This window comes from Hippopotamus amphibius, chromosome 9 (genome assembly GCF_030028045.1).
Source record: "Hippopotamus amphibius kiboko isolate mHipAmp2 chromosome 9, mHipAmp2.hap2, whole genome shotgun sequence".
Classification (NCBI taxonomy): domain Eukaryota; kingdom Metazoa; phylum Chordata; class Mammalia; order Artiodactyla; family Hippopotamidae; genus Hippopotamus; species Hippopotamus amphibius.
This window is the reverse complement of record NC_080194.1, coordinates 116,937,289-116,960,691: the sequence shown is the minus strand read 5'-3', so window position 1 is coordinate 116,960,691 and position 23,403 is coordinate 116,937,289. Positions and strand designations below refer to the sequence as shown.

Genomic DNA, 23,403 nt, shown 5'->3' with positions numbered 1-23,403 from the left:
ATCTTTACTGTATAACTGGAGTTGAGTTCAATCTCCCCGATGGCAGTTGTCTTGAATAATGTCTTTTAAAAAAAATCTTTATTGGTGTATAATTGCTTTCCGGTATTGCGTTAGTTTCTGCTATACTTGAATAATGCCTTCCTTGCCATTTGTAACAAGCATCCAAGTGCAATTTCATTTCTTTAACAGCAGCCACCAGCAGAAGCTAGGAAGAGGTAAAGAGGGATCCTACCCAGAGCCTTCAGGGAGCACATGGCCCTTTTGACACTTTGATTTCAGACTCGAGCCTCTGGAACTGAGAGGGAATAAAAGTCTGTTGTTTTAAGCCACCCAGTTTGTGGTACTTCCTATGGCAGCCTCAGGACCCTAATACAGAAGCCAGTGCAGTCATTTACCCCACACCTAAGGCGTACCTTTTGGGAGTAGTTGAGAGCCTTCTCCATCTCAGACGTGACGGCACTGATATCATCGCTTTCGTAAATACCTGGAAACAAAGCCCATCATGAGCGTGGCGAAGGGGTGTAGATTCTGGCAAGAGTCCGTATCTGTAAACACACAGGCCATGTGGAGGTGACCTCAGCCCAAGGGGCAGGCTGGGATCTTGATGGGCTGAACTGACCAGCCTCCCCACCTCCACACTGTCTGGTGATAAAGGGGAAGGGCAGGTGCAGTGAGGATACCAAGAGTGGGCCCAGCCTTGGGATCCAGCACCCTGGCATCCAGCCGAGAGCTCTCACCCACAGGAAGAGTAGGTCAGGAGAAAGGTCCTGCGCCTGCAGTGAATGAAAACATCCACCATGGGGTTAATGAAAGTAGCTAATGTCTGTAGTGAGTAATGTCTGTAGCAATATCTCAAATGTGACTCAACTGAGAGGGACTAGAGTGTAATGACTAAGAAGACAGACTCTGGGTTCAACTCCTGGTTCCACCACTTACGGCCTCCATGCTTTAGGTTCTGTGGCTCAGCTTCCCTATCTGTAAAATGGGGTAATAAAAATAACCCACTTCATCGGGTTGTTGTGAGGAGTGAATCACAACATACATAAAACACTTAAAACCGTGTCTGGCATATGATAGGTGTTCTATAAATGTTTGCTGTTGTTAATAGCAATTACCAATAATAACTTAAACGTATACGCCCAGCGCTTTTCATGAGTTCCCGTCCCGGCTTTGCCACTTTGTACCCATAGGCACCGCGTGTCCCTGGGAGTCATTTCTTCATCCATAAATCACAGAGGCCAGAATGCACTATTGTGTCCCAAGCTTCAATCCCTCCTGAATCAACGTCACAGTTTTGCCTTGTCTGCATATTACCTAAACCATAATTGACTTAACATATATTTTTAATCAGTTCACTTTCTTTCACCTAAAAGTGCACATACATGTACACTGAGATATAATTGACATATAATGTTATATTACCTTCAGGTATACAACATAATGATTTGATATTTGTGTAGATTGTGAAGTGATCACCATAAAAGAGTTAATATCCTTTAAAAGCATATTTTAAGGAGAAAATTTATGTCGCTGCTGACAACGAATGCTGGCATTTTTTAAAATGAAATATTAGAACAATCATATAGATACTTAGGGGAGGTAAAACACTTTCCTCTACCCTCCTAGAGTCTCCAGCTGGGGCCTTGGAAATTAAACTGACAAAAGACAGAGTAACAAGAGAAAAACAGAGTTTATTAATGCCTGCAGTGTGCACACACAGGGGAGAGACTCAGTGATGGGTAACTCAGGGGGAGTGGTTAGAACTTGGGGCTTATACAGCATCTTAATGAAGAACAAGCATGTGTAGAGACATGACGAGACAAAGGAAACGGGGTTTGGCTTTTAAGGGTGGCAAACTGTGGAAAAGTAAATATTTGGGGGGAACTACTGGAAGACAAGTGTTGTTTAGGTGAGGGGTGTTACACAGACTCCTCTTGGTGCTGTGAAGAGCCTAGAGCTGTCAACCAGTGATTAAGGGGCTACGAGTTCAGGCTCCTCTTCCTGACACAGGAGAGGGAGACGTTTTTACTAGTAGGAATTTATGTCCTGCTTTTAGGCAAATGGGGGAAGGGGGAGCAGAGAGATTTTTCGGCATCTGCTGTTTCTTAATTGTCTTCAGCTCAAAATAATCCTCATGCCAAAGTGGCATGTATTGAAGTGGCGTATTCCAATCTCCTATAACGATGACAAAAAGTCATTGCTCTGTGCTCCATGTACAACTGTCTTGCCAGCCATCTGCTGTGAACATGTCACCTTTTGGGAAATGCTAAACTAAGGGACCTTTAGGGCCCCTTCCAGCCCCAACATTCAAAACTATTTTTAAGTAGTTTTGTTTTCTTTTTCATTTTAAAACAATTGTGGTAAGATATACATAACATAAAATGTACCATTTGAACCATTTTTAAGTTACAGTTCAGCAGTGTTAAGGACATTTACACTACTGTGCAGGCATCTCCACGTCTGTCTCCAGGACAGTAATTTTACGTTTTGAGTGTAATTTTCACAGGCTGCTTTTCTGGAATACGTCTATGGCATGGAGAGCTATGTTGGTACGGAGACAACTGTTTGGAAAGCAAGAGGTGGAGGTAGGGGCCCAGCCAACATTCACACACCTGTGTCTCCAAACCAGTGGAAGCGGCCACCAGCAGCCCGAGTGACCTCCCGGTAGGCGGCAGCCGTGTCTGTGCGGCTCGCGTAGCAGGCAGGGAGCGTGGTGTCCATCTGCAACTCGCCCACGTAGAAGAGGCACACATTCAGCTGGAAGTCACAGCCCCCGAAGGCCTCAGCCACGTAGGCGCTGAGCATGGTCTGTGGGTAGAGAGGGACAAGGGGCCCACAGCTGAGGGCTCTCCAAGCTGCTGGTCTTGGGTCAGTTCAGCCTAATCTCTTTCTTGAGGACCTACTGTGTACCTGGTATAGCACGTGACACTGAGAACAGAAAGGTGAAAGAGCCTGGGTCACCATTGCTCTTAGTATCTTAATAGGGTATGGCCAGGGAACTGGGCCTGAGGTCCTAGACCAGCAGCCTCGACATCCCCTGGGAGCTTGTTAGAGATGCAGCCTCTCAGGCCCTTTCAGAACCAGGTTTAACATCTGCATCTGAACAACATCTCCAGGTGATTCTTCGGCACGATAAAGTCTAGATTAGAAAATCTTGCTGGACGCACTTCCCTGGTGGCGCGGTGGTTAAGAATCCACCTGCCAATGCAGGGGACACGGGTTTGAGCCCTGATCCAGGGGGATCCCACATGCTGCGGAGCAACTAAGCCCGTGTGCCACAACTACCGAAGCCCGCGTGCCTGGAAGCCCGTGCTCTGCAACAAGAGAAGCCACTGCGATGGGAAGCCCACGCACCACAACGAAGAGTAGCTCCTGCTCTCCACAGCTAGAGAAAGGCCGTGTGCAGCCACGAAGACCCGACACAGCCAATAAATAAATAAATTTAAAAAAGAAAAGAAAATCATGCTGGAGAACCCAGTTGCTAGGCGTCCACCTGGGGGAAGATGTGGAGTCGTGAAGGATAAGGGATGCCCAGGACGTGGCCTACCCACCATGTCCTGGTCGGGGATGCCCCCGGTGAAGAGGTAGATGCCCTGTGATTGCTGTCTGTCTTTGTCCTTGAAGTCCACTTCCACAGCCTTCCGCAGGGCGCTGAGCAGGTTCCTGCTGCCCTGGCATCGCAGGCTCAGGACCCACCTGGGAGGCAGGGAGGGCCATACTGAGGGCGAGGGCAGGGAATGGAAGGCGGTTGTTTCCCGATTCATGCCTGCATCTGTTGGAGGGCAAAGATTCCAGAGAGAGCTACTTTCTGGGAGAGAGGGGCCAGAAAAATTAGCACCGGGGAGGCTGCCGTCAGACCCAGCAGGTCACCTACCGCCAGGCGCTTTGTAAATTGCTGTGGCTCGCGGCAACCATCTCGGGCCTCCAGCTTTCAATGGTGCTTCCAAACCTTGGAGGGAGGGAAAGAGGGCTTGTTCTTAGCGGAGAGACAGGTGCCGCAACTCTTTGGGTCCCCAGGATTTTACGGAGGCAAAATTCTGATTCCACCCCCAAAATGTTAGGATGTCACTGGCCTGGGCCAGTCACGAGATCTCCTTTCATGACATGTCCCAGCAGATTCTCGGTGGAAGCCGAGCTGGTGGCCTCAGTGGAGACACAGCCAGGACCAGTTCGGCCAGACTTCCCTCCGGAAGAAGGGTCTCTTCCTTCTCTGTGTGACCTTCCCCACCCCCAGGGAAGGAGTCACTTCTCCCTTTTTAGCTCCCCTAGCACTGATTCATCCTGACAACACATTTTTCACTCTCCATCTGTACTATAGCTTTTCTTTTTTATATGCACCAACTCATTTTCCCTATCCAGCTCATTTTCCCTATCCAGCTCATTTTCCCTATCCAGCTCATTTTCCCTATGAGACAGAATTTAAATCTTTGAGAAGAGTATTTATCCCCTTTATCCAGGAGAAGGTGTCCCCTCTCTGGTTCGAGAGCAATTCTTCCACCTGGGCTCTTGACTTCACCACCACCAATCTCTTCTGAGACCTGGCCCTGTAGTGACCTCCCTCCCATACACATTCCCAGCATCTGTTTCCCTCTTTCCCACCGCCTCTCTGAAATATAACTTCCTCGTCTACCAGCTACTTCTCTCTCTTTCCTCTTCCCCTTCACAGACAACTCCCTGGAAAAACAGTGTTACTGCCTCCTCATCTTCTACTTCTCAAGCCACTGCAGTCAAGCTTATACCTGGTGGTTCTCTGGCAAATATTAATGATGACCTCCTTTCCCCTCCCATGGAAATATCTCTATTATAGATGGATAATAAATCCTCAATTATAGTTTGACCAAAATTCTAACAATATACAAAGAGTGAAAATTCCTCCAATTTTATCCACCCCCAGCCCCCTCGCCACTGGTCAATTTCTGTTAACTCTTTGTTCTATGTTCTTTTGGACTAGAAAAAAATGTGTAGGTAAATATATACTTACAGAAATGGAATTATATAACCTATACTATTTGTTTCCTTTCATCTGGACTTATTGAGGACTTTTTCTAAATGTGTTCACTTAAATACATTCTTTTGAATAGTTGCCTAGAATTCTACGGTCAGGATTATTTTACCGATTCCCTCTTGTCTTTTTCCAGGTTTGCCAACTATTAGAACTCGGCACTGAACACCCTTTCAAGGTTATCTTTGCACATTCATCTTAGCTTTTCCCTTGGATAATTCGTAAAGGTTTAATTGAAGGAACAAAGAACATACACTTAAAAGATTTAGTGTTCACTTCAGCAGCACACATACTAAAACTGGAACGATACAGAGAAGATTAGCGTGGCCCCTGCGCAAGGATGACACGCAATAAATTAGGAGTTTGAGATGAACAGATACACACTACTATATATAAAATAGATGACCAACAAGGACCTGCTGTCTAGCATGGGGAACTATACTCAATATTTTGTAAGAATCTATAAGGGAAAAGAATCTGAAAAAGAATATATATATGTATATATAGTCTGAAAAAGGATCATATATATATATATATAACTGAATCACTTTGAAACTAACATTGAAAATCAACTATACTTCAGTAAAAAAATTTTAATACAAGGGTTATACCTAATTATACTTCCACCAATACTTTCCAAGAGTACTCTTTTCACCAAATTATCATCAGCATTGCGTATTATCAATCTTTCAAATATTTGCCAAACTGAACTGCAAAAACATCATATCTCATTGCTTTCCTATCAGGGAGCACTCTTGCCAGATTCAGTGGATTTCTGCATTCTTCCCCTTCCTTCTCTGCTGCTGCAGGCTCTAACTCTGTTTTTTTCTGAGACCCTCCTTCCCTTGGGAAAGGGAACACACCTTTCTCTCCTAGTTTTCCTCCTGCCTCTCTTGCTGCTCCTCTCTTGTTTCTTTGGTGGTTCCCTTTCTCTGCCTACCCTCCAAACAGCAGTTCTTCCCAAGTTCTGTCCTTGGTGGTCATCTCTTCCCCTTCACGTCTCCACAGGTGCAGTTCATGCCCTCCCATGTCTTCAACCAAAATGCCGATGGCTAGAGCTCCTAACAGGAGCATCTCCAAACTCTTGAGGATCTCAGACTCCATATGCTCATCTTCTAAGCTCTGCTCCACCTGGCACATCTTCTCCTCACCATTCCCTCATCCCCTACAGCCAAACAGTGACTACATTCTGTAGATTCGAACTCTCCACACCCTCACAGGCCTCCCTGTCTTTCATTCCTGCTGCCTTGGCTCCAGCCCCCTCCACCCCTGCAGTCGTCTAACTGGTCTCCCCTCCAGTATCACATTGCTTCAGTCCATCCTTGTAACTCAACAATTTCAAGAATATTATCTTGCTTCAAATCCTTCAACACCTATGTATCTTATAGTACAAACACTCCTATATAAAGCTTCCATCACCTGGTGTTTTACTTTGTTTTGTTTTTTGGTCGTGCACAGTCTCTCCCTCTCACCCCTTATTCACACTGAACCGCTAACGCCGATGGTCCCCCGAGGTTCCATAGCACATCACATCTCTGTGCCGCGGCTCATGGGGCCCCCTGTACCTGTGCCCTTCCTCCCCATTTCCCCCATCACCCCCACGTGCTGGGCAAACACTCCTTAGTCAAGACTCAGCTAAAGGGTCACTTCCTTTCTGAAGATTTCCTGACCTCACTCTACCCAGGTGGAATGGACTGACCCTGCCTTTGACCCCTCACAGTCCCATATCCTGCCTTTTACTTATTTCTTCAGAAAACATTTAATAGCATTTATATTTTAACATGCCTGTTTCCTACTACTAGGCCACACATTTCTGAGGACAGGTGTTGTGTGTTTTAACTTCTGTATCCTTAGTGCCTGGCAGAGTGACGGTGCATGGCAGGCTTTCAATAAAAGTTTGTCAAATGAATGGATGGATGGATGGATGGATGAAAATATTGTCCCAAATGCTTCTCTAAGCATTTGTTTTCTGCAGAATTTATTAGGGAACGATTAAGCTCTGGTACAGTTTACTATATAATATTAACTGCTGACTTACTAGGTTTAGAACACTCCCTATTTGATAAGAAATTGTGTAAAAAAATCTATATAACTATACATATATTTAAATTATATATTATAGATTAAAAATATAAGTAACTATGTAGATAAAACTATAACAAATATATATAGTATTATAGATAAGCATATATAATTTAAATTTATATGTAGTTAAATATATATTAAATATTTATAATTTAAATTAAAATTTAGGTTTATTTGTATTTACAATTTATATATAAAATATATAATTTAAATATGTAGTTATATAGTTTTAATTTATATTATATATACTTATATATAATATAAATACATAGTTTTATATACATTAAATCATAGTTTTATATTTAACCGTATGATTTAATTCTATATAGCTATATAAATATATATAACATACACTATACAGCATACATTGATACATCTACGTATAATTAAAATTTATAATTGGAATTCTGAATGTTTGAAATACTGTGGCTTGCTAGAACTGAGCTGGGAACCAAGTCCGGGGGCCCTTCTTTCTCTCTTTTGTGTTTATCAGCTTGGTGGCCAAGTGGGGCCATGGGCTGAGTGACTTTATCCTGGCTGATCCAGCAGTGTGTTTTGGGGCCTCTTATCACCTTCGCCCCAGTGGGACTGTCCTGCAACCATTTAATTATTCAAAGCCCCAGACAAGATCATTCAAATCAGATAAACTGATAGCCCGCCCAGGATGCTGAGCGCTCATACATCTGTCGTTCGGCCAGAAGCCTCAGCCCAGCGATGGCACCGGAGTGCACACGCCCTCCCCACCACGGGAAGCGGGAAGCGGGAAGCGGGAAGCGGGAAGCGGGAAGCGGGAAGCGGGAAGCGGGAAGCGGGAGCTTACGCGACGATGTTGAAGCAGTCCTTGTTGGACAGCTGTTCCTCCAGCAGAAGTCGCAGGGAGTGCTGGATATGAATAATGTACATGGAATTGGTCACAGAGATATCGAGCAGTATAACCACCCTAAAAAGAAACACAAGCTTTAAGAGGAGAACCGAATCTCTCAGATAATGTTTGTTTTGTTCCACTTTACTATTTAACGTTTTTTCCAGGGGAGTTCTGCATGCCAGATTCACAGCTGGCCAGATCTTCTCCATGGCTTGAGGTCAACACAGGCGGGTTTACAGTGGTAGCCTGAAGGGGTCATGGACCCTTCTCTCCAGGAGGGTCTATCATGGAATAAGGCCCCATGGTGGAGGTGGTCCAAGGGCAGGGCTGCGTACAATGATTTCATACATTTCCTTGTTTTAACTTGCTAGCATTCAATATTATTATAGGTTGGGGTCTATGAAGGGAAAACAGAAACAAGTGAAGCAAGTTAGATGGGGAATTAGGTGTAACTGCGGCCTCTGGGGAAATGTGTCTTTTTATTTTCCCTCTCTGTTTTAAGATCTCTAGCTCTATTCAGCCTTCTCCTTTTACGACTTCAAATCTTATAGTCCCATCTCCTCCCCCTACCCCCCATTCTCATTTTGAGACAGCTATGGATAGCAAAAAAAAATCCACTGGATATAGAGTCAGAAGACCTTGGTTCAAGTCCCACTTCCTGTGTGGCCTTAGGCAAGTCACAATACCTCTCTGATCCTTGCCATATTTAACTATAAACTATTTATAATGAGACTCTTCACAGGGTTGTTTTGAGACTTAAATGACATAACAGATGAATAGTATTACAAAGTATAATACTTGGTAAGTGGTAACGTATCAAGTAAGGTATGGAAGTGATAATGATATAACGCCTATTGTTTCTCACTACTCAGCATCCATTCCCTCTTCTCACAGCAGCATCTCAATTTTGGAGGGGGGGAGGTGGGGGAATACCTCTGTCTCTAACAGTCCATTTGAGTTGGGTAGAGCTGACCCCAGCCCAAGCTTTAAGAGTAGACATTTGACCCCGGGCAATCAGAACATCAAACCCTCTTGGCCCCTGTGAATAGCTCAAAGATTGGCCTTTGCCCCAAGCCCTGGGAATGCTCAACTGAAAAGAAGGAAGTTGGGAGCTTTGGGTGGCTATCTTGTTACCTGGAGGGGAAAGCCTGCCTGAAAACAAAGCCAACAGAGAGGAAAACAGAGCTGAGGGATGGAGAGAGATTCCTGACGTGCATGAACCACTGGATCGTGCCATGCCTGAAGCTATCCAATCGACTCTAGAATGTTCAATTACCTTAACCAGACTTCCCTGATTTGTTTAAGTCAATTTGTACTTCGTTTCTGTTGCTTTTTAACAGAAAGCCTCCCGAGTGACATAGTGATGCTATTGTGGATGTTGAGGATGAGGGTGGTGACTTTTCCCTCCAGGGGTTCTGCTGAGAGGTTACTGATCCTTAATCTAAATAATGGCTTCTGATGCTACCAACAGGGAATTCATGAGTTGGACGAGTGCTGTGTCACACACGACACCTATGAAGGACAAGAACACTACTGAGGGAAGGTACCTTTTTTCACAAACGGTGCCCCAGATTCTTCTGCTGGCCAAGGAGAGCCACTCGATCCGTCTCTCATACATCCGCATAGCTCTGCTGAGCTGCTTCTGCAAACCCATGGGCCACACACAGTGAGCGACTGTGCAGAGCATGGTCGATTAGGGGTCTGGGGCGGAGGGGCTATACCCCTGGTTTCTGGGAATGGTGTGTCAAGGCCATGGCTATCCAGGCAGTGCAAACATTCCACTAAAGCATGGATGAGTCTGCCACAAGACCAGGAAGGGAAGAGTCAAAGTATTTCATCGCCTCAAATGGGGAGGAGGTAAATCTTGACCCAAAGGATTAGAGGCTTTTATTTAAGGCATCCAGGTCCCTGCCTGGATGGAAGGAGGTGGAGAGAGTTGCAGAGGGGCCTGTGGGTGGAGCACAGTCTCTGTTTACAAGAGGGAGGTCAGTCAGTGGCTTGGTGCCTCCACATTCCACCCATCCCCCTCCCCGCACCCCGATTCTGACTGATGGGACCCACCACTCACCTGGTACTCGTACAGGAAGGGCAGGTCCACGTGAATATTCTTCACTGTCCCGTCATGCCATTCAAATTGTACCATTGCCTTCTGCACTCAGGTGTGGCCAGGAGGGGAGCAGGTGAACAGAAGCACAAGTGGGGAAGAATTTTAAGTTAAATTGGCCACTGGGCTCCCCAAGGCAGATGCAAGAGAGGGAAATGCGCTCTTGGCACGTCTGGGGTTGGATTACGCCCCTCCTCCCCAGCAGGCCCCTGCCCTGTCTGCAGCTGGCAGCGGAGGGCCTTCAGGATACAGTCCCCTAAATGCCCCGTGCCCGACAGCAAGCTGACTCCCTCCTCAGGAGGCTCTTCTGAACATCAGAGTCTTTATTACAAGATATGGTTGGAGGTTTTGGTGATAGCAGATTTGGAGACCTTGAAACATACTAGCCATGAGTTCTTAGGTTTGGGAACCCAGATGGGCCTTCGTGGACACTTTGAAAATTGAATTTGTTCCTTTAGTTCTTTCACACTCCGCTGAGCTGTCATGTCTCTAACTACCACTCCGTCCATTTAGTTATCCATCCATGACTGCCAGAACTAGACATTCCCGCACTCTCTCTTTCCTTTCATTCTTCTGTCTTTCCACTCATCTTTCTTTTCTTTTCTTTCTTTTTTTTTTTTTGGCCACACCATGTGGCATGTGGGATCCTAGTTCCTTGACCAGGGATCGACCCCGTGCCCCCTGCAGTGGGAGCATGGAGTCTCAACCACCAGACTGCCAGGGAAGTCCCTCCACTGATCTTTCTATTCACCCATTACCATTATACCATCCTCCCATTTCTCCACCCTTCCTTTAATCTTTACTTTCATCTTTTTAAAAATATCTATTTACTTATTTGGCTGTGCCATGTCTTAGTTGCAGCACATGGGATCTTCACTGAAGCAAGCGGGATCTAGTTCCCTAACTAGGGATGGAACCCAGGCCCCCTGCATGGGGAGCTCGGGGTCTTAACCACTGGACCACCAGGGAAGCCCCCATCCTTTCATCTTTTTTATTTTATCCTGTCATCCATCCTTCCATTTTCCCTTCTGTCCTTCCATCTGTTCACATTTCCATCCATCCACCCATCCATCCATTCTTTCACCTATTCATTCATCAAGATTTCCATCCATTCACTCATTCATCCTTTTCCATCTTCTTTCCATCCTTCCTTCCATTCACTTAGCGACCATTCACTGACTGCTTACTTGTACTAGGATACAGGGATAGAGGATTGGAGAAGAGTTTTTTCAGTTAAAGGACTCATACTCTGGTGGGGATTAGATGCGTAACAAACACACACATTAGCACATCATAGGAGCGATAGTAGAAGCTTGCACAAGGTACATTTTACAGCGAGGACACAATGAGAGTAAGTGTGTTCTGAACGGGGAGGAGGAAAACCTTCAAGGAGGAGGTGACCATGGTGCCCAAATACCCCTCCTATCCCAATCCCCCAAGTTTCGTTTTCATGTCTTTGAAAAACAGCAGAGTAGATTGGATGAGAGTTCTAGAGTCCTGTGTGGAAAGCCTACATCCCACTCCAGGCCCTCAGCCCCTGTTCCTTGGGCTCTGTCTTATGACTTTTATTTCCGGAACTTTTCAGAAAGGAAATACCACACAGGAGTTCCCCCTGCAAAGGACTGCGCAGAACTCTGAATCTGAGTTACCTCATGGATGGTGGATGAGACTGTTTTCTGGAGAATAGGCACAAATTCCTCCACGGGAGAGAATGCGTTGGGTGCCAGAACCTGATAAATGCTTAGCTTCTTGGCTGTAAAATAAACGGTGGGGTTGGAGGCATAACTCATGAAGCCCCAAAGGGTTCACTGCTTTCAGTCAGTCACCTGAGTCCTCTTTGGGGACTTACCTTTCAGGCTATTGGTCTTTAGCCATTCTGCGGAAGTCTTGTCCAAGTTTGGGAACTCAATCGTGAGGGGATCCTCATGCTTTGGGGGTTTAGGCAAGAGACTCATGAGTGTCCTGTTTGCAATCTCCGTGGAAATCTAAATTGAAATGAAAAATCATCATTACATAATCGTATTTTAGAGCTGGAAAGTCCACAGTCTCCCCCCACCCACCCAAGGGAGCACCTTAAAACATTACCTGGTAAATTACAGGCAGTTCTGCCTTCCCTTCCCACCATTCCCATCCCCTTCTCTGGAGATTTCTGGAATTTCCAGGAGGAGAGAGAGATGTACCCAGACATTCACTTCCTCTTTCATGTATCCATCCTCCTCACCCCTTCCCACCCTTCCCATTAAGAATAGCACCGCGGACTCCAAGATGACAGGTGGTCCTGCCACGGGCTCAAAACACAAGGCTCCAGGGAACTAAAAAGGAACTCCTGCACCAGATCATTTAGGGAGCCCTGATCTAGCCCAGCCTCCCTTGCGCACATTTACAACCGAAAACCTGAGGTTCTGAGGGGTGAAATCACTTAGCTCGTGTATTGAGGAAAACACAGAAGAGCAATTCCCAAACTTCGGACATTTGAGCACCGCCTTCATGAAATTTGCTATATCTGAGTACCACTGTACTGTTGTTTACTTAAGATTTAAAAAATCAAACGTAACATTAAATCTTTTTAATTATTAATTTTAATAATATTAATTGAAATTAACGTTAATTTCAATTTTAATTTTTGACTTCCTTTTTTGTGCTTAAATAATTTTAGAAAGATCTATTTCTACCATAATGAGCTAGTTTTAAATACATAACATTGAAAACAATATTAATCTATGTATCACCTTATAATCACCTTGCAAACTACAAACAGTACATATGTTTCATTTTTGGAAACTCCTGACAAAGTTTTGGCATCAAACAGACCTGGGTTCAGTTGAGACTAATCAGCTTCTCTCTGTGATCTCAGGCAAATTATTTAAACTCTTAACTTCAGCTTTCTCATCTGTAAAATGGGGGTAATAACGTGCCTACCGCAGACTGTTGTTGTAAAGATAAAACAAGGCATTTAAAGAATTAAGCATTGTGCTTACAGTGAGTACTCAACAAACGAAAACTATTATAATTACAACACTAATAATTATTGTTATTGTTTTAGATGATCAGAAGAAAAGCTGAAACTAAAATTTCAAATCCCAGTCTAGGCGCTGTGTTTCTTTCACTAACTACATCCAACCGGGTCAAAACGTCTGGTACCCCAAATCCATGCCTTCCTTCCGTGAAGCTATAAACGATTCCCAGTTCTCTTCTGTCCGTAGCTACATTGTCTGTGCGGTCTAAACAGCACACAGCTTTTATGGTGCCTGTGGCCATAAGCTGGCTGAGTTATTCTGCTGTTGCTAAATTAAACGTCCCCAAGCAGGGCCTTTGCCCTGAATGAGATGTTGGTGGGAAGACCGTCTTCAAGACAGCCTACCCTGTGTGGTGGAGGTTTTCATCATTCTCCAAGCTGGGCGGAAGGGAGGGGCAGTAGTAGGTGGAGGGGCTGGCAGGAGCCTGCTGGCCTTTCTCTGAAATACGTTTTTCAGTTAGAAAATCCACCAGGATCCTTCCAGCGCAGGCCTGGGCAGCTCACAACTGTGGGGGGAGCGGGGCACGGGGCCTCGCTTTGTTCCACTTTTAGGACATGGGGCCTGGCAGCCGCGCCCTTGGAGCGCCAGGTGAGACGGGAGAACGCGGTGAGGCCAGCGGCGTGCCTTCGGGCTCTCAGCACCCACCTCCTGCATCACGCCCGTCGGCTCCTCACAGGGCGCGCTCTGGTGCAGGGCTTGGACGTGGCCCCGGAGGCTCTGAGCCTTCTGGATTTCTGCCAGGAGCTTGTCCACCTCCCGGCTGCTGTAGATCTGGGGGTGGTGGGGGCAATCAGTCATCCAGAAGTCACCCGGCTACCGGCAGAGGTCAAGGCGGGAAAGGACAGGCGGCAAAGGCATCCCTAGGGCGGAGTGGCCGGCTCTTTAAAGCGGCCGTGGTAACCGGGGTCCACGTGCAGCAGAGAGCCTGCGAAAGCCAGTGTTCTATTGGTGCAGTATTGGCTCGCAGTGTTTTCAGCCGTTGAAGGGCTGTCTAACCCTCTAGGATGACAAGGAGGAGAAGGGGGAAGGGAAGGGGAAGGAAAGGACTATAACAAGTGTTGGCCGGCAGATGGAGAATCGGAACTCATCGGATGCGGGTGGAACTGTAAAATGGTGCAGCTGCTGTGGAGAAGAGTTTGGTGGCTCCTCAAGAAAGTAAACAGAACTACTACATGACCCAGCATTTCTACTCCTAGCTATATACCTACAATAATTGAAAACAGGGACTCAGATACTTGTATACCAATAATCACACCGGTTCACAACAGCTCAAATGTCCATTGACTGATGAATGGATAAACAAAGTGTAGTATATCCAGAAAATGGAATAATATTCAATCAACAAGGAGAAAGTTCTGATACAGGCTGCAACATAGATGAACCTTGAAAACATGATGCTAAGTGAAAGAAGATGGACACGAAAGGTGTATGATTCTATTTATATGAAATATCCAGAATCGGTAAATCCCTAGAGACAGAAAGCAGACTGCTGGGTACCTGGGGCTGTGGGGGAGGGGGAAGAGGGAGTAACTGCTTTAATGGGTACAGAGTTTCTTTTTGGGGTGATGGAAATGTTTTGAAAGGAAATAAAGGTGGTGGTTGCACAACATTGTGAATATACTAAATGCCACTGATTGTTCACTTTATGGGCATTTCACCTCAATTTTTGAAAAATGTAAAGAAATCACACACTCACAAATTCAGATTTCTGGCTCTTGTTGAAAAATCAGGAGACCTGGCAACACTGGGACTCACACTCCTACAGAACACCGGGCTGGGGCTGGGCGGTGGTGCCTCTTTAATTGGGGCAAGTGTTGCTTCTTACCTCACTGCTGTGTCCCCATCAGAATCAGCTGTAATTTTTTGTCATCTTTGCACTGTTGTTTTGCTCATAATAACGAAGGCAATGAAATTTGTTTTACCCATACCTCCGCCGAGAGTGGGAAAACAACAGAGGAGCCAATGGCTTCACGGGTTCTAAGAGAAAACATTTCTTAAACCAGCCCATTTCATTCACTCTCTGTCCTTTCCTAGCCCCTGGAGTCTGTGACTCTTACAGAGTCTGGACAACGAGGCAAAAAGAAGGAAAATGTTGCCTGATCTTGGCTCCCGCGTGGGAAATGTTTGACTTGGCGACACTTGAACATACTTGTGAGAGGCACGTGTTCACGTACTCATGGAGGTTAGCGGTTAGCAGCCAAGGCACGACCTGTTAGCTGAGCGGACGGCTGGATTCTCAATCTGCCAAATGGATCTACACACGCATGTGCTAACTGTCACCTCCACTGTGGACACGGAGTATGGGATGTTATTATTAACCAGGACAAGGATGCCGATGGATGGACCGGTACAGAACTGACTGCCCTGCGTCTTCTGCAGTAGATGGGGTCCCTCTAGGAGAGAGAACTGAAGCAACTGCCTCAGACTGAGAGCTTTGGTGGGAGCAGAGGTGGGGTGGGGCCCGTGTTGATGGCAGTTGTATGGGGGTTCAGGATTCTTCCGGTGTGTAATCAACTCATCATACACCCTGACAACAGGACCTCTTGTGACTTCATGTTGTCTCTGTTCTTCCCACATATCCATTTTAACCTGATTTTACCTGTGTAAACCCACGGAGTCAGGGAGCGGGGGAAGCACGTACAGGCACAGCATGGTCTGTCTGGCCCAGATTCCCCAGGTACAACCTTGGCTGCAGGCAGGGGTGGGAGGAGGGGGTGTTGTGTTGGCCCAAGGGCTTACCTCTGTCTCTGGGCTATAGCAGTGGTAGTAGCCCCCAAGAGCTTCTGCAAGGTTCTTCAGAACAGCCTGCAAGGATGGTGACAGGGTCAGCCTTCACTAGGGCAATGCTAGTACTCTGATAAGCCTTCTTCTCATCTGAGCCTCCCAACTGAGCTTACCAATGGGAGAACTAGGTACAAGGAGAGTTGCGTTCTGGTCCACAGCTTAGGGGCCTCAAAGGCTGGCCCAGCTCACCATGGCCAGTCCAAGGGAAGCCTTGGAGAATCTCGGGTACTTACAGGGGGCACCTGATCATCACATTTATAGGTGATAGTGTGGGTGACGAGGTCCCTTCCCATGGTGGACTGTTGGATGTAGTCCGACAGGATTTCAGAAGGCTGATCTGGGCTGAGGAGAAGATGGGAGAAGAGAAGGGGCACCCTGGCATGAGGACACTCCCCAGCAAGTGGTAATTCTCAAGGAACATCTACCAAACCTAACCAACCACCGGCATCCTGGGTCACCTGTGTAGGATGCAGGGCCGAGTGGGTGACAGGCCTGGCTACCCTGGCTGCCCTGCCCCAACATCTGTGGACGAATGGCCTGGAAACACAATCCTTCTCTCAAGTGTACATACGTGAAGAGTCGTACTTCATGGTCTTTTCTCTAACAATGGTTTGGTTCTCCAACCCCTTCGCTTGTCTGTTATCAGCTTAGGAAAGGAGACCTACCAGCTTCCCATTATGGTCACTAGAGAATTCAGCCCCTTCAGAGCGAAGATTTTCTTCAGGGCTTGTAGCAGATTGCTGCCTCTGTCAGGCTGCAGTTTCTTTACCCAGAGCTTGAGCTCCTGGAGGCTGGGGAGACAATAAGAACCTGGTAACAGAACTCTTCCTGGGGCTTCCCTGGTGGCGCAGTGGTTAAGAATCTGCCTGTCAATGCAGGGGACACGGGTTCGAGCCCTGGTTCAGGAAGATCCCACTTGCTGCGGAGCAACTAAGCCCCTGCACCACAACTACTGAGGCTGTGTGCCTAGAACCCGTGCTCTGCAACAAGATTAGCCACTGCAATAAGAAGCCCAAGCACCACAAGGAAGAATAGCCCCCACTCGCCGCAATTACACAGAAAGCCCGCAACGCAGCAACGAAGACCCAACACAGCCAATAAATAAATAAAATTAAAAAAAAAAAAAAAAAGAACTCTTCCTAGGGCCCAGGCCCAGGGCAAGTACGAGCTGTTATAAATCCAACAGTAATTCTTTGAGGTGGATACCTTTATTCCCATTTTATAGACGAGGAAACTGGGACTCAGAGTTAGGACTTGCCCAGGGTGGGACTGTAAGCAACTGGCAACGCTGAGATTTCAAACCAGGTGTGACTCTAGAGCTTCTAGCAACTCTGCTACGTAGGGGTCTGGGGCTAAGCTCCTTTCCCTCCAACTCTCCTGGGAGGCAGACCTCAGCCTAAAGCATGGAATTAATCCCCTAACCCTAAGAGGGCTCGAAGAGAAGGCACTGAGGCTGTGTGGCTACATCCCACATGGGTTGGGATACACACCAACTGCAAATAAAGAAAACAAATCCCAGGCCTGGAGCCTTCTCTAACCAATAGGTTTCAAGCTGGAATTTAATATCACTGTTTTGTCTGCTTTCATTCTATTTATTTTTATAGCGACTTTCTAATCATAAGTGATACGGGCTTCTCGGTTATGGTATTGATAGTTTCCTTCAAAATAAATATAGCATTGATATTTTAAAAAATCAATAATAGTAAAGTGGCACAGAGTAAATAATAGTCTAGGTGGCAGGGATACGACCAAAATCACAAGGGAAGACCAGGAAGAATTGCAGGTGAGGAACCCTTGGCTAGATGAACTCAAGGTGACTTCCAGGTCTGACATTCTGGAGCTCGGGGGTCGAACGAGAGTGGAAATCCCAGTAACAAACACTCTTATCCACTGAGTACCTGCCCCACGCCAAGTACTTATTTTTCACTTATCTTCACAACAACTCTGTGAGAAGCTGGTATCCTCACCTCATTCTGCTAATGAGAGAGTTAAGTTCCCATAGTAACTGTCAGAACTGGGATTCAGAGCCCGTGCTGCTGGAACCAGCACTTCTCTACCTGGAAGGGCTCTTCTTTACGGCTAGTGCTGAACAAGGGGACCTCTCTCCTGGAAACCCAAGCATGTGGTTTTCCCTAGGATCCACTCTGGGCTTTGGAATCCAGTCCTGACTCTGCCATTTTGGAAATGTTCCCTAACCTGAGTCTCAGCTTCCTCATCTACAAAATGGGGATAGTAATTCTATTCCATGTGTTGGCTATAAATATTAAGTAAGAGAGTATATGTGAAGTGCCAAGCATGGCACAGAATACATGGTGGATGATCAAGGCTATTCTCTTCATGGAAAAGAGATATCTACTTGGTGGCATAAGTAAGTAGAAATTCTTACCTTCCCTCTCTCCCCACTCTGCAAAAATACCTCCAAACCAGAAGCTCCCAAACAAAGGGCTAGCTAAATAAATTACAGTATATCTGTACAGTGGAATACCATGTAGCTGTTAAAAAGAATGAGATTGATCTCTGTGTACTGAGAGAAAATGATATTCAAGATTAGGTGCAAAGCCAAGATGCCAAACAGTGTAATGTGCTCCTGATTATGTTTAAATAGGAGAGGATAAACACATAGATGCATGTATGTGCAAAGACTGGGGAAGTAGATAGAAGAAGCTGTCATTGGGAGGTGAGGGGAACTAGGTGAGAGTATCCTTTTACAATTTTTGAAAATAAGCATGTATTATTTTCATATAATAAGACTATCTTGGGGCTTCCTTGGTGGCGCAGTGGTTAAGAATCCGCCTGCCAATGCAGGGGACATGGGTTCGAGCCCTGGTCCGGGAAGATCCCACATGCCAGGAAGCAACTAAGCCCGTGCACCACAAGTACTGAGCCTGCACTCTAGAGCCCGCGTGCCGCAACTACTGAGCCCACGAGCCTCAACTACTGAAGCCCACGCGCCTAGAGCCTGTGCTCTACAGCAAGAGAAGCCACTGCAATAAGAAGCCTGTGCACTGCAATGAAGAGCAGCCTCCGCTCTCCGCAACTACAGAAAGCCCGTGCAGCAATGAAGACCCAACGCAGCTGATCAATGAATAAAATTAAAAAAAAATAAAAATTAAAAAAATAAAAGAAACTACTAAACAATTAAAAAAAAAAGATTATCTTGCTAGTTTTCTGGGTAAAAATGGTGTCTTGTCTTTTCATTTTGGGGTGCTTGTGGGGTGACCACGTTTTCAAAAGTTATTGGCTCCCTGTGTTTCTGCTTTTGTGAATTGTCTCACTTATCTGTTGGGGATCTTACACTTTAATCAGGCAATAAAGACACTTACACTTAGGGAGGAAAATGACCAGGTACACAGCCGGGTGAAGACTGGGCACTCACCTGGGGGTGCTGACTTCCACCGGGTCGGGCCACAGGGCGCTGGGGGTCGTACCGAAGGACAGGACGTACAGCTTCTCCTTGTGGCTCAGCTGCTCGTCAATGAGGCTCTGGTGGGCAAAAGGACATCACTGGTTCCCGGAGCCACGGGCCATGTGGAGCTCGGCTTCACCTCTCACGCCGAGGCTGGACCCTCTGGACTGGGGTGTGAACTGTGCTGAAGCAGGGTCCCTTAAGGCTCAGCTTAGTGGCCCCAAGTTGACATTTGCTTGCTGCCCATGGGGTCGCAGGGGTCTGGAAGGAGCTCCCTAGCTGCCCATCCCAGCCTGTCCCCGGCTGTGCGTGGTGGAGGCGGGGCCTGGGTGTTCAGCCTGTGGGTTGGCGGGCCAGTCCGGGAGGTGGGCCCTCACTCCCCTGACTGCAGACCCAGGTACCCTTCTGGAGCAGCTGCTGCACACCTGGCTCACGGGTGTGGTGGGAGGAGCACCCACCTCAGCGTGTGCTGTGGTTGGACCCTCGGCACTTAAATGAGGTACCCAGGGAGGAGGATGGAGGTTTGAGGCAGTGGTTTCTGTCCCGGGCACGTAGGTTGGGGATACAGTGATGGGTGCAGGGCCAGCCTATTGGATGCTCCCAGGCTCAGCCTGGTGAGTATCCAACAGTAAGATAACTCCTCCCTCTCCTTCCCGGCCAGCTAGAAACTTCACCTGTTACTGCCAACACGAGCCTTGCCCTGGCTAATATTGGACCAGCCCACCTGGGGGGGTCTTTGGAAACCAGGCCCTGGGACCTGTCATGAAGGGGGCCTGCACTGACACCTGTTCTCTGACACCTGCTGAGACCAGGAACAGGGGACAAGTCTGGAAACTGGCCCATGTTGATCCCTCTAAAGGGTTCTGGGAGCAGCTCTTGCTGCTAAGGTCTCATTCAAAGCTCTAGAGGTTCCTCTAAGAAAACAGACCCTCCACATCACTTCACAGAGACTACAGAGGGCTTTTTCCATGCCAGACTCTGTACTGAGCACTTAATTTGCATGAACTCCTTTTGTCCTCTGGCAACCCTGTGAGGCAGCAACGGTCATCATCCCTGTTCTGCAGATGAGGTAACACGGTCACAGAGCCCAGAAGCGGTGGAGGTGCTGGGATTCGACCCCAGAGCTCTTAGCTTCTCAGTCATGGCCAAAGTAAGCAGCATCACTCCTTGTCTGGAAAATGCTGGAAGCCCGTGCTGTGCTGGAGTCAGTCCGACTGAATACTGCCTGCACACCCTCTTTCCAGGGAACCCGGGCTCTTGAGACAAAGTCAAGTTAGTAGAGGGGGTGCTGTGGTGCGAATACGAGACGCTCACACTGCAACTCAGAATGACGGAGGCTGGGGTTTCGCAGAACTCAACATTTTTTTTTTCACTGTAGGTGCTAATTAAGTGTGAACTGTTCTTTGTAAAACACTCCCTTTTGCACTTGCTATACATGAAGCTGGTTAGCAAGCTCACAAGGGGAGGGGAGCGTGGAGGTGGGGGTTCCAGGTACGTCTCTGTGCCAGAGAGACTTACCATGAGGTCATTTTGGAACTCCTCTTTCTGAGGGCCACGGCTGACGGCTGACACGTCAATGAGGATGCCCACTCTGTCTCCTTTGATGAGGCCAAATGCCTGAAACCAAAGAGGGCGTGTGGAAACAACCAGCAGAGCTCTGTGCGTCTACAAACCTTTCCCTGGGCAGCTCCACGGAGCAGACGGTACAAGCACTCCCTGACCTCAACAAGAAGCCGCAGAAGGAAGGCCCATTTTATAGAGGAAAGAGCAAAACTCAGTGTTTCGATTTTAGCTTTGGGCATTATCTGCTCCTATTTGTGGCAGCCTATTTAAAAGTGTTTTTCCCCTTAATATGTACTCTCCATTCTTATAAAGTAATACATGTTCATTAAAGAAAATTCGGAGACTGTGGAAAAGCATCCTTTGTAAGGTATAAAGTTTGACATTTAATCACATCAGCTTATCTTGTTTCATTTCTCTGTACCCTTGTTTATTTTCTGCCTATTCTACCAATCAAAGGCAGATGTATTAAGTTCTCTGGCTGCAGTAGCATTTCTGTGAGTTTCTAATGATGTTTCTAACAGCTGTGTCCAGCTGCATGCCAACGCTGTTTGATTCAGCACATAACTGGTCATCCTATGATAGCCGCATTGTGAACTGGGATTTTTCATTCATACGAAACTGATAGTTCTCTAGGGCAGTGGGTTCCACTGGATGCTTTTTGCCTTAAATCCTGCTTTATTGGATACCTAAGCTATTGCTCCTCTTCAAACCTGTTCTGTGCTCCGTCTTCCCCACCTCGGTAAATGGCACTTAACATTACCCTAACCCAGGCACTTTGGCCCCAAGCTTATCCAATCCATCAGCAAGTCCTGCAGGCTCTGCCTTCAAACCATACCCCAAATCCCATCCGTTCTCATCCCATCCCCCCACCCAGTACGTGAGTCTAAGCCACCATCATTCTCTCCTAGCCTTTGTTCTCCAAGATCAACTGATGAAGCATGCGGAGTGACCTTTTTTGAAACTTAAGTCAGATCATGTCACTCCCCCTGCTGACAAATCTCACCTTTGGAATAAAACCTGAACTCAGCAAGGTCTGCCTGATCTGTGCCTGCCTCTAACCCCGCCGCCACTCTCCACACTGCGCGCTCTGGGCAGCTGCGTGGGCCTGCTTGCTGCTTCTGGAACTGGCCAAGCTTGTGCCTGTGTCCCTAGCATTTGCTGTTTCCTCTGCCTGGGACATGCTCCCTAGATCTCTGCATCGCTCACTCCCTCGCTTCCTTCAGGTGTCTGTCCAAACGTCTCCATCTGGACCCCTGTGGTTAAATAGCCCTCCTTCTACCTCATTCTCTGTTCCCTCACCCTGCTTTATTTTCCTTTATCGCACCATCACTAACTGACCTTGTGTGTGATTTGTTAATTTCTTGTCTGTCCTCCCCCACTGGACTATACGCCTCATGAAAGCGGGAGCTCTGTACTGGTCACGTTTGAACCCTCAGTCCTGGAAAAGTGCCTGATATGTTGGAACCACCCAATCGATACTTGTCGAATTCATGACCCAAATGAAGTATGAAGCTTCCCAGGACATTGCCAATTTTCAGGAGCCAGAAGGAGTTCAAATTTGGGGTCCGTTTTCTCCTTTTAAAATTTGAGAAAGCTGACTTTAGAGCTTCCATGATTGAACACATGCATTCCCTTACACCTAGCCGTTGAAATTCTAGAAATTCATCCCATAGAAATAACTGGGAAAGTAAATAAGAGGGAATTGGAGCCCAGTGATGCCAGAGAGTCCCAATTTTTCAAGAGAAGACTTAAATCAGACATAAAAATGAAATATCAAGATTTTAAAATCTTGACAACAAATTCAAGAAATAAAACTACGGAGGCTAAGAAAAACATGGTTGTAGGGCCAGATTTGCCTGTGTGCCACCAGTTAATAATCCCTGCCTTTATGCTCTGCAGATACGGAAACTGACACCCAGAGATGCGAGGCCTTGCTGACAGCGGAGTCGGGAACTGGGCCCAGTGATGGACTGTGCATCACCCCAGGTGCCCCAGCACCCAGAAGACTCATGAGTTAGTTTACAGCTGATTGCTTCCCTGGGATCCAATCGCGGCTTGTTTCTTGGCTCCTTGGTGACTCCATCAGAAAGGGGTAAGGGGAAGAAGGAGTCAACCAGCACTCCCTGCCCCCTTTGTCAAAAGTGCCAAGACAGGTGTGATGGGGGTAGGCAGGTGAGAGCAGCCTTCCCTGAATGGATGTTTGTGGAGTAGGTGAGGACTTCACCCCTCTCCGCTCTCTCTGCCTGTGTTACCTTGTGCAACCAGAGGGGGTGTGCTGCAGCTGAAGATGTGCATTTGCTGACCTGCCTAAGCAAGTGAAGACACGTCTGGCTCTGAGATGTAGACTGCACCCTGGGATCAGCCTGGACAGTAGGGATGGGGGTTGGGGGTAGGGAGCATGAATTTCAGCATCTTGCCTGTCCCAGGGTTTAAAATAAGAGTTGAGGATTGCCAGGACTTCCCTGGTGGCGCAGCGGTTAAGAATCCGCCCACTAATGCAGGGCCATGGGTTTGACCCCTGATCCAGGAAGATCCCACATTCCTCAGAAGAGCGAAGCCCGTGCACCACAGCTGCTG

The 23,403-nt window shown here is 47.0% G+C and overlaps 1 protein-coding gene and 1 non-coding gene across 2 annotated transcripts in view; one reads left to right on the top strand and one right to left on the bottom strand.

Moving 5' to 3' along the window:
- VWA3A (von Willebrand factor A domain containing 3A) overlaps positions 1-23,403 on the bottom strand; it is a 42,666-nt gene that overhangs the window by 11,244 nt on the left and 8,019 nt on the right. The window contains exons 6-20 of the mRNA XM_057749329.1: positions 20,782-20,880; positions 19,234-19,340; positions 16,523-16,648; positions 16,091-16,199; positions 15,813-15,878; positions 13,719-13,844; positions 11,906-12,041; positions 11,706-11,809; positions 10,021-10,101; positions 9,500-9,594; positions 7,908-8,027; positions 3,875-3,949; positions 3,552-3,696; positions 2,613-2,808; positions 414-484 (exon numbers count right to left, since the gene is read on the bottom strand). Of these exons, the coding sequence (XP_057605312.1) occupies positions 414-484; positions 2,613-2,808; positions 3,552-3,696; positions 3,875-3,949; positions 7,908-8,027; positions 9,500-9,594; positions 10,021-10,101; positions 11,706-11,809; positions 11,906-12,041; positions 13,719-13,844; positions 15,813-15,878; positions 16,091-16,199; positions 16,523-16,648; positions 19,234-19,340; positions 20,782-20,880 (1,656 nt within the window). The remainder of the gene's footprint in view (positions 1-413; positions 485-2,612; positions 2,809-3,551; positions 3,697-3,874; positions 3,950-7,907; positions 8,028-9,499; positions 9,595-10,020; positions 10,102-11,705; positions 11,810-11,905; positions 12,042-13,718; positions 13,845-15,812; positions 15,879-16,090; positions 16,200-16,522; positions 16,649-19,233; positions 19,341-20,781; positions 20,881-23,403) is intronic.
- LOC130829520 (U6 spliceosomal RNA) lies at positions 5,271-5,376 on the top strand. The gene has a single exon (XR_009047553.1). It is a non-coding gene; the product is annotated as a U6 spliceosomal RNA (small nuclear RNA).